At 42.7% G+C, this 15,511-nt stretch overlaps 1 protein-coding gene across 1 annotated transcript; it reads right to left on the bottom strand.

Annotated features, from left to right (window-relative positions):
- Window positions 1-800: 800 nt before the first annotated feature.
- LOC113447129 (interleukin-8) lies at window positions 801-9,128 on the bottom strand. The gene is made up of 4 exons (XM_026717146.2): window positions 8,982-9,128; window positions 6,266-6,392; window positions 2,514-2,597; window positions 801-1,063 (listed from the first exon to the last, which is right to left on the bottom strand). Exons 1-4 carry the CDS (start codon window positions 9,043-9,045, stop codon window positions 1,045-1,047), a joined length of 294 nt encoding a protein of 97 aa, XP_026572931.1. The 5' UTR covers window positions 9,046-9,128; the 3' UTR covers window positions 801-1,044.
- Between the last annotated feature and the right edge of the window lie 6,383 nt (window positions 9,129-15,511).

Genomic DNA, 15,511 nt, shown 5'->3' with positions numbered 1-15,511 from the left:
CTTATGTTTTGCATTCATTCATCCCTTCCTTTTTTCTTCTATATAGACCGTTAGATTTTTTTTTTTCAAAAGCCCAATTGTCTTTACTAAAGAAGCTCACAACTAAAACTACTTGAGGTATTTGAACTTTATGCATTCTGTTGCAAAATGACCTGAATGACCGAATTCCTAAACTCTTTGAATTTTGTTCCCTGCTTAAAGAACCAAGAAGCAAAATGCATTTAAATTGTAAAATAACTCAGTGCATTTAGAAATGGTGGCCTGGAGACTCAAACATATGAAGAGCAGTTGCAGGAATTGGTTATGTCTAATTTGATAAAAAGAAGGACTTGGGGTGACATGACAGCAGTCTACCAATATCTCAGGGGCTGCCCCAAAGAAGAGGGAGTCAAGCTATTCTCCAAAGCACCAGAGGGCAGAGCAAGAACCAATGGATGGAAACTAACCAAGGACAGAAGCAACTTAGAATTAAGGAGGAATTTCCTGACAGAACAATTAACCAGTGGAACAACTTGCCTCCAGAAGTTGTGAATTCTCCAACGCTGGAAGTTTTTAAGAAGAGATTGGGCAGTCATTTGTCTGGAATGCTATAGGGTTTCCTGCCTAAGCAGGGGGTTGGACTACAAGACCTCCAAGGTCCCTTCCAACTCTGTCATTCTATTCTATTCTACTTAACAACTATGGCCATAAAAGTCACAAAATGGAGGAAAACTCCCTTTAAGCAGTGTCTCACTTAATCATAGAAATTTGGGGGTCAGTTATGAGCACACATGGAGACAAAAATAGGACTACACAACAGATTTAGTTCATCTTTTTTCTTTATTGATCTACTCACACCGAAATACAAACTTGGTTATTCTCACACACACCTCAGATTCAGATTCAAGCTTGCATGTTCACATTGCTTCCGGATTTCCAAAAAGTCCAAACACTTTAACAGTCATTTCAGGCATAATTGGACACAATCAGCATCGCACAGCAGAAAAGCAAGAGGCTTCACATTTGGGAATCGATGGATTTTGAAAGGACACTTCGAACTTCGTTTCAAGAGGAAGGTCCATTCCTGTAGGGAAGAGATATAGTTGTTTGCCATGAAAATTGGACATCAACGAACTAGGTGGACAAATCCAGGTAGTCCTCGGCTTACGACCACAATTGACCCCAAAATTGATGTTGCTAAGTGAGGCAGTTGTTAATTTTGCCTTTTTTTTTTAATAAAAAGTTTTTTTTATTGATTTTGACAACAAACATTGACAAATACAAACATAAACACAAAACATAAAACCATATTTCCATTGTACAGTGTCAGTTGGTACATATCTTTTGTGCACAGTATCAATAGTCTTCTAAGTTTAAATTGAAATTAATATTATATAGATCAACTATACATACTATATTATATTATTATTAACTCCTTATTAGACTTTAATTATAAATTCACATCATTCTTTTCGAGCAAACCTCAACTTTCACAAAACTTGGTTTATAATAGCATTCATTTCATTGTGATCAGTTATAACATATCATTACATTGTCTTCACAAAAGCGAATCATGTCACCCCGGGACATGGCAACCGTCATAAATATGAGTCAGTTGCCAACTGTCTGAATTTGGACCATGTGATTGTGGGGATGCTGCAACAGTCCAAAGCGTGAAAAACTGTCATAAGTCACTTTTTCCAGTGGTGGTGTAAACTTCCAATGGTCACTAAATGAACTGTTGTAAGTTGAGAACTATCTATATATCTGGGAATTCCAGGGCTATGGGCTAAAGTTCAGGGGTTCCCAAACTTGGCAACTTTAAGACTTGTGGCTTCAACTCTTAGAATTCTCCAGGCAGCATAGTCCACGTCTTAAAGTTGCCAAGTTTGGAGACCTCTGGGCGAATGGTGGCTAACTTTTTGGGGCTTCTGTGCCGAAAATTGCATGCGCGCTTGTGCGCTCATGTGCCAGCACCCAAAAGGCAATGCGTGGGCCCCCCCTACACCCCCTGCACATGTGCGCCCGATCCCCTCGGCCACGCCTTTACCTTCACTGCACATGTGCACACCTCCCAGATGATTTTTGGCCCATTTGAGGCCCTTTTCGGCCTTCCAGAGGAAAGCCTCTGCAGCCTTTGGAGGCTGAAAAATGGACCCATTTCATCACTTCTGGTATTTCTGGAAATACAGGAAGTGATGAAATGGGCCAGTTTTTTGGCCTCCAAAGGCTGCAGAGGCTTCCCTCAAGCCTCTGGGAAGCCGAAAAAGGCCTCAAACGGGCTGAAAATCAGCTGTGAGGCGCGCACATGCGCAATGAGGTAAGCTTGGCTGGGGCTCGCATGCCCGCACAAATGGCTCTGCGTGCCACCTGCAGCACATGTGCCATAGGTTCACCATCACAGCTCTGGGCTAAACTGTGAAACTGAACATATTTTCTAACAGCAATCTTTTCCAGAAAAATAAAAGATACTGCATGGATGCCTCTAGCACCAGAGATCAAGCACCAATTTAAAACATTTTGACTTGACTTACACTTTTTCCATCATGTTCAATAAAGAGTTCACCCAACTGGCTTTGGGATCAATGCAGACTTTGCGGTTGCTCTTCAGTGTGATTCTACAAAGCAAGCAAATTGGGTGAGGTGAATTTTCCCCAGGAAATAATACATCTACCTGTGGGAGGGAGTTTAAGTGGAGTTATAAAAATTAAGAAACCCATCCAGCATGTTAGCCACAAATGACAGAAATTCCTGATTTAGCTGGGGTGACCATTTAACTTAAATCAGGAAGGGAGCCAAGCAAGAAAACCACAGACCAACTAAATATATATATATATATAAAATTATAACTTTTATAATAGAAAAGAGGAAATTTGATCATGTTGGCTTTGGGCTATTATGTGCCCAAATCAGGGTCTCCAAAGGGATGGGCGTTAAAAAATAAGTCACAATGATTGTAACTGCACAATTGAAACGTCGATCCTTTTCAGATGGATTGCAACACCCTTCCAAAACTTCAATTCAACTATAATTAAAGCATCAACTGTTTGTATCTCTCACATCCCAATCAGCTGTGATCCACTGTGGACTGCACTCTCAGACACATTTGTGGGTAACAAGGGAATACAATTATGTTTTTGGATAGAATATGACACAAAAGCGGCAGAATCCAGCAACACTTCCAAGGTTTACCATCCCTGAGATACATCAGCAGGGATCTTTATTAGATAGAGAATAAAGAAATAGCCGGAAGCTTAAATCTGAAGGTGGACTATAACAGGAATAACTCAGTCAGAAGGGACCTTGGAGGTCTTGTCGTCCAACCCTCTACACCAGTGGCCCCCAACCTTTTTTGTCCCACGGCCCGGTACCGGCATCACAAAATGATCCACGGCCTGGTACCGGCATCAGCACGCATGACAAGACAAGGCGAGCCGAGCGACCGGCCAGCCAGCCGTCCCCCGCTTCTCCCCGCCACCTTCAACTCCTCCTTTGTACCTTTGTCAATGGGCTTTGGGACGGTCGCTCGGCTCGCCTTGCCTTGGGTGCTGAAAGAATCTTCACGCCTTAGTTTCGTTCGAAGCGCGCCCCCTTCGATGAAACTAAGGCGCGAGGATTCCTTCAGGACCCAAACGCCGCTTTCCAACTGGAAAAGCGCACCCGGAAGCACTTTCTCATCAAAACAGGATGGCGGCGCCCTGCAAACCGGCGGCCTGGTAGAAAATGTTCCCCGGACCGGTACCAGTCCGGGGCCCGGTGGTTGGGGACCCCTGCTCTACACAACAGGAAATCCTGTACCCTTTCAAGCAAATGGCTGTCCAGTCTCTTCTTAAAAGCCTCCAGTGATGGTGCACCCACAACTTCTAGAGGCAAATTGTTCCACTGATGAATTGTTCTCACTATCAGGAAATTCCTCTTTAGTTCTAGGTTGGTTCTCTACCGTACAAACATCTCCATTACAAAATATTTAGCAAAGCAGTGACAAACCTGGATGGATGTTGCTATCCTTGGCTGATCTCAAAAGCTATGCAAGATCAAACCTGGTAAGTAAGTGCGTGCCTAGGGCTTTAGGGTAATTATTGTGTACCTCCAGGTCAATCTTGACTCCTGGCAACTAAGTAAGTCCATGAACTAAGTCCATGAAGTCTTCATGGCAACATTTTGGGAAGTGGTTTTTGCCCCTTGTCCTCTTTCCCCTTCCCTGGGTTGGCTCAAGGTCATCCAGCTGGTTTTGTGTCAAAAGCGACACCAGAATTCAGTCTTTCCCTTTCTAGTCTGGTGTCTTTAGTACTTTCAAAGATAATATCAGTCCTGAAGAACAGATTGTTGAGGGGCGCAATATGCTGATACTTTAAACTGCTTAGAGAGGGTTGTAAGCAGAGGTGGGTATTCAGCAGGTTCTGCCCAGTTCTGGAGAACCAGGAGTGGAAATTTTGAGTAGTTTGGAGAACCGGCCAATGCTACCTCTGACTGGAGATTTTACAGTATCCTTCCACTGCCACACCCACCAAGCCGGTAGTAAAAGAAATTTGAATCCCACCACTGGTTGTAAAGCACTGTCAAGTGGTATATAAGTCTAAGTCTGGGAGAGGCGTTATTTGCTGGTTCTCCGAACTACTCAAAATTTCCACTTCCGGTTCTCCAGAACCGGGCAGAACCACCTCTGGTCTGCAGTCTTAACCACTCAAAGAGCCATTTGGACCCATTTCCTACAGGAAAAAAAAACAAAAAACCAGGAGCCACAAAACCTGGGTAGGTGTGGCCAACTCGATGTCACTCACTTCCACCAAGTCACATGACCCCATAACCCCGCCTACCCATCCACCAAATCCTTCTTTAAATGCTATTGCTATCAGCAGGGAAGCTCCCTCCAAAACAAAACCCTGACTATTCTAGAAGGAGGCAATGGCAAACTATTTTTGTGTTACTGCTTACAAAAAATCTCTATGGATGTACAGGTAATCCTCGACTTACGACCACAATTGAGCCCCAAATTTCTGTTGCAGAAAGTGAGACAGTTGTTACGTGAGTTTGGGCTCATTTTATGACCTTTCTTGCCACTGTCGTTAAGTGAATCCCTGCAGTAAAGTTAATAACACAGTTGTTTCAGACATTTTGCTCATCAGAAGTTTGCTAAAGGAGATCATGTGACCCCCCCAGGACATTGCAACTGTCATAAATATGAGTCAGAGTCTGAATTTGGATCCTATGAGCATGGAGAGGCTGCAATGGCCGTTAAGTGTGAAAAACGGCCATAAATCACTTTTTTCCCCAGTGCCGTTGTAACTTCAAACAGTCACTAAATAAATGGAGGCAAATATATGTGTCCCAGGATTATGTTGCAAGATCCAATCTGGATGTTGTCACTAAATGAACCATGGCCAGTCTAAGCCTATCTGGATCAATGATGTCGGTTAAAAAATTGTTTCACGAGAAATTTTACTTTAAAATTTCCTTTGACGTCCAGTGGAGCAACGGTTGACTTGTTCCTTTTTTGAGAATATTTTCTTCTTAGTTCCCAGTCTGTCTACTGTCTGAGACTTCTAGCTGGGCTATTCTCCAAGTACTCATTTTATCTGACCCGGGTTAGCCTTTCAGAAGATCAGCCAAGGGAAACTAGGGGCTATATCTACTATGTTTTCATGGGTTGCATGCAGTGATGGGATTCAAAAATTTTTACTACCAGTTCTGTGGGCATGGCTTGGTGGGCTTGGCTTGACTTGGTGGGTCTGGCTTGGGGGAAGGTTACTGCAAAATCCCCATTCCCTCCCCACCCCGCTAACCTGCTTTCCAGCTCCGTTCTCCTGTGCAGGGCAACCGAAGAAAACCCAGCCAATCAGCTGGGACTCAGGAGACAGAGAATAGAAATGAGGGCGGGGTCAGTCAGAGGGGGTATTTGCCGGTTCTCCAAACTACTCAAAATTTCTGCTGCTGGTTCTCCAGAACCTGTCAGAATCTGCTGAATACCACCTCTGGTTGCACGGAGCTTATTTTTGAATAAAGCTTGCAAAATTAGCTCCTCGTCACGGCAAAAATTTCATCTGGTTCAACTGCCCTTAGTTATCCCTCCTTTTGCTTGGAAAGAGCCAGCACGACTTAAAAACAGCACTGCCTGGGGGATTCTGGGAATTGATCCACATGTCTTCAAACTGCCAAGGCTGAGAAACACTGATTTACCTAGAAGATAGACAAGGGCTAGCTGTATGCTAGAAGACCAGGGAGGAAATGCCCAGAATAAAAAAATAAATCAGGATCCAAATTCTGCATAAAATCCAAATAAACTTACATGATTTCCATTTTTCTGCAGGCAACCCCACCTGGAAAGATCTCGACTTTGGCATATTTCACTGGACGAATAAAGGTGCTTGTTACTTTGACACATTTGCAGCTTAAATTCAGCGGGTCAAAGATAGCTGTTTAATATAAAAAAAAGATTATAGTTAATTTAGATGCACAACGGAGTGTTCAAAATACTATACAACGGTTTCATGGCGTGTAACAGAGAGAAATAGAAGAGAGGCACTGAATTTTGCTTCCCTGCTATTGCTTTCAAGCCACCTTCCCCACAATGTCATGTTTTCCACATGAGTTGAACCTGTGACTCATTTGTGCTATCAGAGGAAGCTCTGTTTAAACACAGCCAAGAGATGTTCCGCACGTTTATTCCATTCTTTAGAGCAGTGGTCTCCAACCAGTGGGCCAGGCACCACTGGTGGTCCGCGAGAAAATTTTGATGGTCCACAAAGAAATGTCACCCCGCAAAAGCAATTAATCCAGGCTGCCCAGGAACACAAGGCTGCCCACGTGGCCCATGGGAACACAAAGCTTGCATCACTTGTGTTGCGAACAACACGAGGTAGTGAGGAGAGGAGGGAACAAAACACCTTTATTGCCAACTGGCAATGCATTATGAGGATCGCGTAAGAAAAAACTTAGGACAAGCTGAATTTTCTGATTTCTAGCATAAAGTTCCTTCCAGAATGTTTCTAGATGAGATTAGAGTGGAGTGGAACGGAACAGAACGGAACAGAACAGAACAGAACAGAATAGAAAAGAAAATAGGGAATGGAATGGAATGGAATGGAATTGAATGGAATGGAAGAATGAATAGACAGAATAGAAGAATAGGAATAGAATGGAATAGAATAGAATAGGAATGAATAGAATGGATGATAGGAATAGAATAGAATAGAATAGAATAGAATGGAATAAAATAGAATAGAATAGAAAATAGGAATATGGAATAGTGATAGGAATAAATAGGGAATAGAATAGAAAAATAGGGAATAGAATAGAATAGAAAGAATAGAATAGAATAGAATAGAATAGAATAGAATAGAATACAAAATGGAAAATGGAAATGGAAATAGAATAGAATAGAATGGAATGGAATAGAATAGAATAGAATGGAATAGAATAGAATAGAATAGAACAGAACAGAACAAATAGAATGGAAGAATACAATAAGAGGAATAGAATAGAATAGAATAGAATAGAATAGAAAATAGGAATAGAATAGAATAGAAATAGAATAGAATAGGTAATGGAATAGAAAATAGGAATGGAATAGAAATGGAATGGAATAGAAATAGAACAGAACAGAATAGAATAGAATAGAATAGAACAGAACAGAAGAATAGGAATGGAATAGAATAGAATAGAATAGAATAGAATAGAATAGGAATGAAAGAAGAATAGAAGAGAAAGAAGAAGAGAATAGAAGGAGAGGAGAGAGAGGAGAGGAGAGGGAGGGGAGGAGAGGAGAGGGAGGGGGAGGGAGGGAGGAGGAGAGGAGGAGGAGAGGGGAGGGAGGGAGGGGAGGAGAGAGGAGAGGAGAGGAGAGGGAGGAGGGGGAGGGAGGGAGAGGAGAGGAGAGGGGGAGGGGATAGGGAGGGAGGGGAGGGGGGGGGAGGGAGAGGAGAGAGAGGAGAGGAGAGGAGAGGAGAGGGAGGGGAGGGAGGAGGAGAGGAGAGGAGAGGAGAGGAGAGGAGAGGAGAGGGAGGGGAGAGGAGAGGAGAGGAGAGGAGAGGAGAGGGAGGGGAGGGAGAGGGAGAGAGGAGGGAGGGGAGGGAGGGGAGGGAGGGAGGGGAGAGGAGAGGAGAGGAGAGAAGAGAAGAGAAGAGAAGAGAAGAGAATAACAGAGTTGGAAGGGACCTTGGAGGCCCTCCAGTCCAACCCCCTGCTGAGGCAGGAAACCCTATATCATTTTTGACAAATGGTTGTCCAATCTCTTCTTAAAAACTTCCACTGTTGGTCCACATGCCTGATTCCAGCAATCGTTCTTTATATGTTTTAGCCTGCAGTCCCCTTATCATCTTTGTTGCTTTGTTGCTTCTAGTTTTCTTAAAACTAGAAACAAATCATTGTTTCATGACACTTGACACTAGGATTACTCGAATGAACTTCCCTGAGATTTCTTGTTCTTTTTAAAAAAGTCCCAGTTTCCATCCATTATTTATTATCTGGACTTCAGGTCCTTTAGGTCAGAAAACAGGTTGATTGCTCCCTTAATTTACAAATCAGTTTAGATGTCACTCATGCCAAGCTTTCTGTATAGATTAGAATAGAATAGAATTTTTTATTGGCCAAGTGTGATTGGACCCACAAGGAATTTGTCTTGGTGCAAATGCTCTCAATGTACATAAAAAAAAAGATAAATTTGTCAAGAGTCAAGAATCATCAGGTACGACACTTAATGATAGTCCTAGGGTACAATAAGCAATCAAATCATACTTACCAAGGGGCATATAAAATAAATACAATACTGAACCTATTTAAAGTTCTAAAGCCACATATCCATCGATGCTGTTATCAGGACGAAGGGTTTATTTATTTTATTAAGCCCATGGCACAAACCCACATCACCCCTGCAGTCTCAATGAGCAAGTATGAAATTACTACGCTATTAACACATTCAAAGGTAGACTATTTATACAGTGAGTACATGATGGAGAGTGAAGGAAAAGAGGAGGAAGAGGAAAATCCAGGAGGGTACTACTTACTTGCACCAGTGAGGTGGCAGGCAATAAGCAAAACAGAAAGCCCAAGGAAGACACGGTTATTCATTCTGGCTGTAGAAGAAGACACACACTGCTGTCTGAAGCCTCACTCAGATGGATTTCTGGTGCCCAGCCACCTCCAATTTATTTCCTAGATCCCTCACGATACACGTCACAAGCAAAGGGCTATTTTGGGCAACATGCAAAATTGCATCACTCACCATTTCCCATACAGTTCCCTCAGAATTTGCAATGCTGAGGTTTGCAACTTGATCCCTGAACCAATTTTTAATTCAGGAATTGCAGAAGCAGCAGCACCGAAAGGATAAAGAAACCATTCTTAAATTAGAAGGGTAAATACAACGTCTGTTAAAAAAAAAAAAAAACCAACAACAAGCAGAATTGAAACTTAATGCTACCTATAGCACTGCAGGTAATCCTGAATTTACTTTCATTTCTTTAGTGACCGTTTCAAAGTTTAAACAGCACTGAAAAAAAGGGACTTTTTCCACGCTTACAACCGTTGTAGCACCCTCATTGACATGTGATTGAAATTTGGACTCTTGGCCACTTTGTACAGGTTGATGGGCCATCTGCTACCAGGTCATGGCACACACTTCAAAGTAAATCAAGACGTCTGTAATTGTGGGGTCTATCTGGCAAGAACACAGGAGATATGCATGAGTAACTCTTGTAACCATCCTGACTAATTGGAAAGCTGATAAAAGTGACACAAGTTAGCCAACTTGCAGACCTCAGCTAAAAGTTAAGCCTGCAGCAAATCAAATATGTATTAGATCAGTGGTCGCCAACTGGTGGGACGGGGACCACGGGGGGTCCGCAAGAAAATTTTGGTGGTCCACAGAGAAATGTCACCTCCAAAGCACCACCCCAAAGCAATTAATCCAGGCTGCTTCTGCTTTTTTTGCAGAGACCCTGGGAAAGACCCCCGCCCCCAAAAAAGTCTGCATGAAAATCCCCCCACCCTGTTTTGCTACCGATCGGTCATTCTTTATTTGGGATCGCAGGATACCTTCTCTCTCTCTCTCTCTCTCTCTCTCTCCCCTCCCTCCCAAAATCAGTTTAGGAATGAGGCTGCCTTGGAGGGTGTGTGTGTGTGTGTGTGTGTGTGTGAGGGACCTGTGTGTGTGTGTGAGAGAGAGAGAGACAGTGGGAGGGAGGGAGGAGGAGGGAGGGAGGGAGAGAAAGAGAGAGGGGGGGAACACATCACTGCCAGCCCTCCAAGGTTAGATTGGATCTCTCTCTCTCTTTCTCCCACCAATGTCAGAAAGCCACCGTCACTCAAAATTCATATTAGTGGTCCGCGGGATTTAAAATTATGAGTTTGGTGGTCCCCGAGGTCCAGAAAGTTGGTGACCCCTGTATTAGATAATTCCTAGGGCATTCGTTAGCCAAGACTTGGGAATAGGGACAGCTAGAGACCAACAGAACAAAATGTAGAATTATTACTAAAATGTTTATTAGATGATATTTCTTATGATCTCACTTTGTCCCACCTTCTCCTTTAGTGAAAGTGTGTAAAACTTGCTCAATCCTTTGTTCTTGGCTCGTCGCATTTTGACCAGGAGCCCTTTTCCTTGGAGTACTATTCCAATAAAAAGCAATCGGAAAACCTGCACCTTGTGTCTGGCGTCTGTTGTTGGCTTTGGCACCAGGCTCAGACCCAAATTGGGGACAACAGGTAGTCCTTGACTTACAACCTTCCATTTGGCGACCATTCAAAGTTACAACGGTACTGAAAAAAAGAGACTTACGACTGTTCTTCACACTTATGCAGTTGTTAAGGTTAGTAAAACAGTTGTTAAATGGGTCTGGCTTCCTTTGCTTGTCGGAAGGTCACAAAAGAGGATCACATAACTCGGGGACATTGCAACCGTCATAAAGAGGAGCCAGTTGCCAAGTGTCTGAATTGTGTCCACGTGACCATGGGGATGTTGCAGTGGTCGTATGTGTGAAAAATGGTCATAAGCCATTGTAACTTTGAATGGTCACTAAACAAACTGTTGTGTGTTGAGCGTACAACACTCAAAAATAGTACAAATAGTACAAATAGTACAAAGCGGCAAAAATAGAATTACCTTGGGGACCAATGGTGGGATTCAAAAATTTTACCACCAATTCTGTGGGGGTGGCTTGGTGGGCGTGGCAGGGGAAGGTTACTGCAAAATCCCCCTTCCCTCCCCCGCCCACTAACCTGCTTTCCAGCTCCGTTCTCCTGTGCAGGGCAACCAAAGGAGACCCAGCCGATCAGCTGGGACTCAATGGGAGGGAGAGAAGAGATGGGGGCCTCACTTTATGATCTTTTCGACCACCATTGTTGAGCAAATCCCTTTAGTTGGTCAGTGAATCGTGCAGTCATTAAGCGAATCTGTCTTCTCCCGTTGACTTTTGCTTGTCGGAAGCCAGCTGGGAAGGTTACAAAGGGTGAACGCGGGATCCTGGGACAGTGCCACCGTCATAAGTACATGCCAATTGCCAAGCATCTTAATTTTGATCATGTGACTGTGGAGATGCTGCAATGATCATACGTGTGAAAAGGGGCCCTCTTTGTTCAGTGCTGTTGTAACTTCAGTCACTAAGCAAATGGTTGTAAGTTGAAGACTCTGTATGTGTGTGTGTGTGTGTGTGTTGTGTGTATATCATACTATATAGAAATTATTGAGTCTATCATCTGCACCTCTATAACCATCTGGTTTGGCTCTGCAACCCAACAGGACAGACAAAGACTTCAGAGGATAATTAGGACTGCAGAAAAAAACAATTACTACCCACCTGCCTTCAATTGAGGACCTGTATACTGTACGAGTCAAAAAGAGGGCTGTGAAAATATCTCCCCCCAGGATGTGACCCCTCACATCCTGGACATAAACTGTTTCAACTCCTTCCCTCAAAACGATGCTATAGAGGCATTGCACACCAGAACAACTAGACACAAGGACAATTTTTCCCTAACACCATCACTCTGCTAAACAAATAATTCCCTCAACACTGTCCAACTATTTACAAAGTCTGCACTACTATTACTGTTAATCTTCTCATCACTCCTTATCACCCATCCCCTCCCACTTGTGATTGTAGGACTGTAACTTTGTCGCTTGTATCCTTACGATCTATATTGACTGTTTCCTAGTATGATTTGATTGCTTATTGTACCCTGTGACTATCATTAAGTGTTGTACCTGATGATTCTTGACTCTTGACGAATGTATCTTTTCTTTTATGTACCACTGGGAGCATCTGCACCAAGACAAATTCCTTGTGTGTCCAACCACACTTGGCCAATAAAGAATTCTGTCTTCTCTATCTATCTATTGTCTATATGGTTTATCGAAGGAGCTATATCAGCGTTCCCACAGCAGACGCACCACCAAACAAAATGATGTAGTTACTTTAATGCAGGGCCGTCAAAGCTGATTTCATTGAGGGCCACATCAGGGTTGTATTTGACCTTGGGGGACTGGGGTGGGCGTGTCTATGGTGGGTGTGGCCAGCTTGACGTCACTCCTGTCAGGGGCGCCTGGGGTGGCCTGAGTGCTCAGTCAGTGAAAACGGGCTCCCGAGCTCCATTTTCGGCTGCCATGGCCTCCTGCAACTGTCTGGCAGCAAAAACGGAGTTCGGGAAGGCAGCTCTCCCGAGCTCCGTTTTCACTGGCAGTGGGTTGAAGGAGGATGTGGCAGCCGAAAACGGAGGTCGGGAGCTTGTTTTCGCTGACAGAAGCACTTTGGGCCGGTCCTTCACTGTTTCCATCAGGGGGGGCAGACCAGATCTAAGTAAATCTGGACCCCAGGCCTTAAGTTTGACATCCCTGCTTTAATGAGACCCTGCTGACCTGCGTTCCTGTTCTATGCACCTTCCCACCTGATCCCGAGACACATTTTCTGAATCAAATCTAAAACATTCCACCTTTTCTCTTGTTGGAAGAAATATCCTTCTGGGTTCAGTTCCAAGTGGGGAAAAAGACACTGGAAACATGGAGGCTGTTTGGAAAGATGGTTTTAATGGTGGACAGCACCACGTGGCTTGGAGCTCCAGAGTGAAAAGGATGATCACATGCTTCAAGGTGAAGGAAAAGAAGGAAGGGCTGAGATGCTGAGAGTCCCTTATATACCCTCTGTTGGGCCCCACCTTAGTGTTTCCTGTTCCTGTGTAGGAAATGTATCCCATTGGCTGTCAGATTCCCAGGGGCGGGTGGTGGTGGTCTTAACTAACTTTGTAGGCTTTGTCTGGACCACATGGCTTCACCTGAGTATTGGCTGATACAATCTTCCAAGGGCAGGTGGTGAGATGGGTAGAGGGTTTTGTTATGTAGAATACTCTGCCCCAGGCGTTAATGGCCCATTAGCAAAGGTGGGTTTTTTTGAGTTTCTGCCTCTCTGAAGTGGGTATCTGCTTCTGAGTTTCTACTCTTTTTAGGGGAAATATTCTGCCTTTTTAATATTTCCCAGGATATTTCATTTTTCTAGGAGAGGGTTGGGTGCTAACTTCCTACACTCTGAATACACAAGAAAAGCTGGAAAGAACCTGATGAAGAAGTGGCGATGCAATAATATCAATTTTCCAGAAGCGATAAAGAAGTGGTGACGTCATAACAACATGGAAGACAGTGAAAAGGCTAAAGGCTTTTAAGGCTAAATTCTGTGTCACAGTGGGGTCTTCCAGGAAGTGCTTTTAGGAAACGCAGAAGGGAATGAGGATTAATTAGAACTTCTGAAAGCGGTGGTTGATTTAAGGACTTAAGGACCCTGCGGGATATTGATAAACTTCTGGACTTCAACTTTGCTGGCTGAGGAATTCTGGGAGTTGAAGTCCACAAGTCTTAAAGTTGCCAAGGTTGGAGACCCCTGCTATAAGAAGCCCTGCCTTGGGCAGGGGGTTGGACTAGAAGACCTCCAAGGTCCCTTCCAGCCCTGTGCTTCTATGAAGTTTCCTCCATTTCGAAATAACAGCACGAAGGAAAATCTCCTCACAAATCCCCACAGATTTGATTTGAATGGAGATGAGGTGGGAAGGCCCTTGTACCAGTTGATCGGTCAACTGAGCAAGTACTTTTGCCTCGGTTTCCTCTTCTGCTGTTCTGTTTGCACAGAGGAGCCATTCTTCTCTATCTGGCTTCGATAAGAGAGACAGCCATCAACTTCCTCTTAGGATAAAAGCTTGTGTAGGAAGGTCCCTCTTTTAGCTGCCTCTAAAGAGCAGGCAATTCCTTTTCTGGTAGGGGATTTACAGGTTCCGCTGAAGGAGGGGAAAAAAATCAGCAGAAATGCGTTAACAGTAAAAAAAAAAACGTAATGAGGGTACAAAAATAAAAGGCAAATTTAGTGGTATAAAATGACCTCTGGAGCAGATCATCAAGATTAGCTGATGGTTGGAAAAAAATGACAAAAAAACACATAGACTTGAAACCAGGGATACTTTTATTGGGAATTTTACCTGAAATATACAGTAAGGAATTGAAATATTTGGTCGTAAATGTATTAACAGTGGCTAGGATTGTATTCGCTAAAAACTGGAAAAATGAGAAAATACCAACGCAGGAGGAAGTTATTAAGAAAATAATGGAACATGCTGAAATGAGTAGACATTTGAAATCAGAGAACAAGAAGATAAACAATTTTATAAGATTTGGGATTTATTTTATCAATGGTTGGACAATAAAACACGGTAGTGAAATATGTAGATTTTTAGAATATAAAGAATATATAAAGATGTATTATTTTTATCATAATCATAATATAATTATAGGATAGATTTGGGGTGATAATATGAATTGTCATAAAATAAATCAATTAAAATATGTATTATCTTCCAAAACATGAATGAATAATAGTATAGTCAAAAGATTGGTTAATAATGATATCAATGTATTTAGGAATATTTGATAGATAATATAAGAACATATACAAGTAATTGTAAGTGATGACTATGAAGTGGATGCACAAAACAATTTGTAAACCAACCAACATACTGTATGTACATATTTGGAAGATGGCTTGATGTTTTTATGTTGTGTACGTTTACGCATGCCTAAAAAAATAATAAAACTTTCAAAAAAAAAAGGTTAGGAGAAAATATACCCACCATGGAAGAACAGATGGAGAAATTGATGGAGCTGGCAGAGATGGCCAAATTTACTGCTTTCCTCAAAGAAAAAAATACATCCAGTTTTGTTTCCACTTGGAAAATAATTCTAAATTTTGCACTCGAGACAGCTGGGAAAAATGAAATTCTGACTTTGGGATTTGCGGATTAGAAATGTTTGTTGCTGTCAAAACGGCTAGTATTTATACAAAAGAAATGCATAAAATCCTGAAGGCAGGACAAGAAGCAACAGGTGGAAACTAATCAAGGAGAGAAGCAACCTGGGATGAAGGAGAAATTTCTTGAACTGAAAAGAGTTGAAAGCCAATGCTTTTTTTCTTCCTTTTTTTATTTAACATTTCTCTCTTCCTTTTCTCCCACTTTTCCACTATTTTTATTTTCCCTTATATTTTCTATTTGGACAATAAATAAA

This window comes from Pseudonaja textilis, chromosome 6, assembly GCF_049901715.1.
Source record: "Pseudonaja textilis isolate UNSWEBS1 chromosome 6, rPseTex1.2, whole genome shotgun sequence".
Taxonomy (NCBI): domain Eukaryota; kingdom Metazoa; phylum Chordata; class Lepidosauria; order Squamata; family Elapidae; genus Pseudonaja; species Pseudonaja textilis.
Note: the sequence above shows the minus strand (reverse complement) of the source record. Positions and strands in the feature narration are given on the sequence as shown.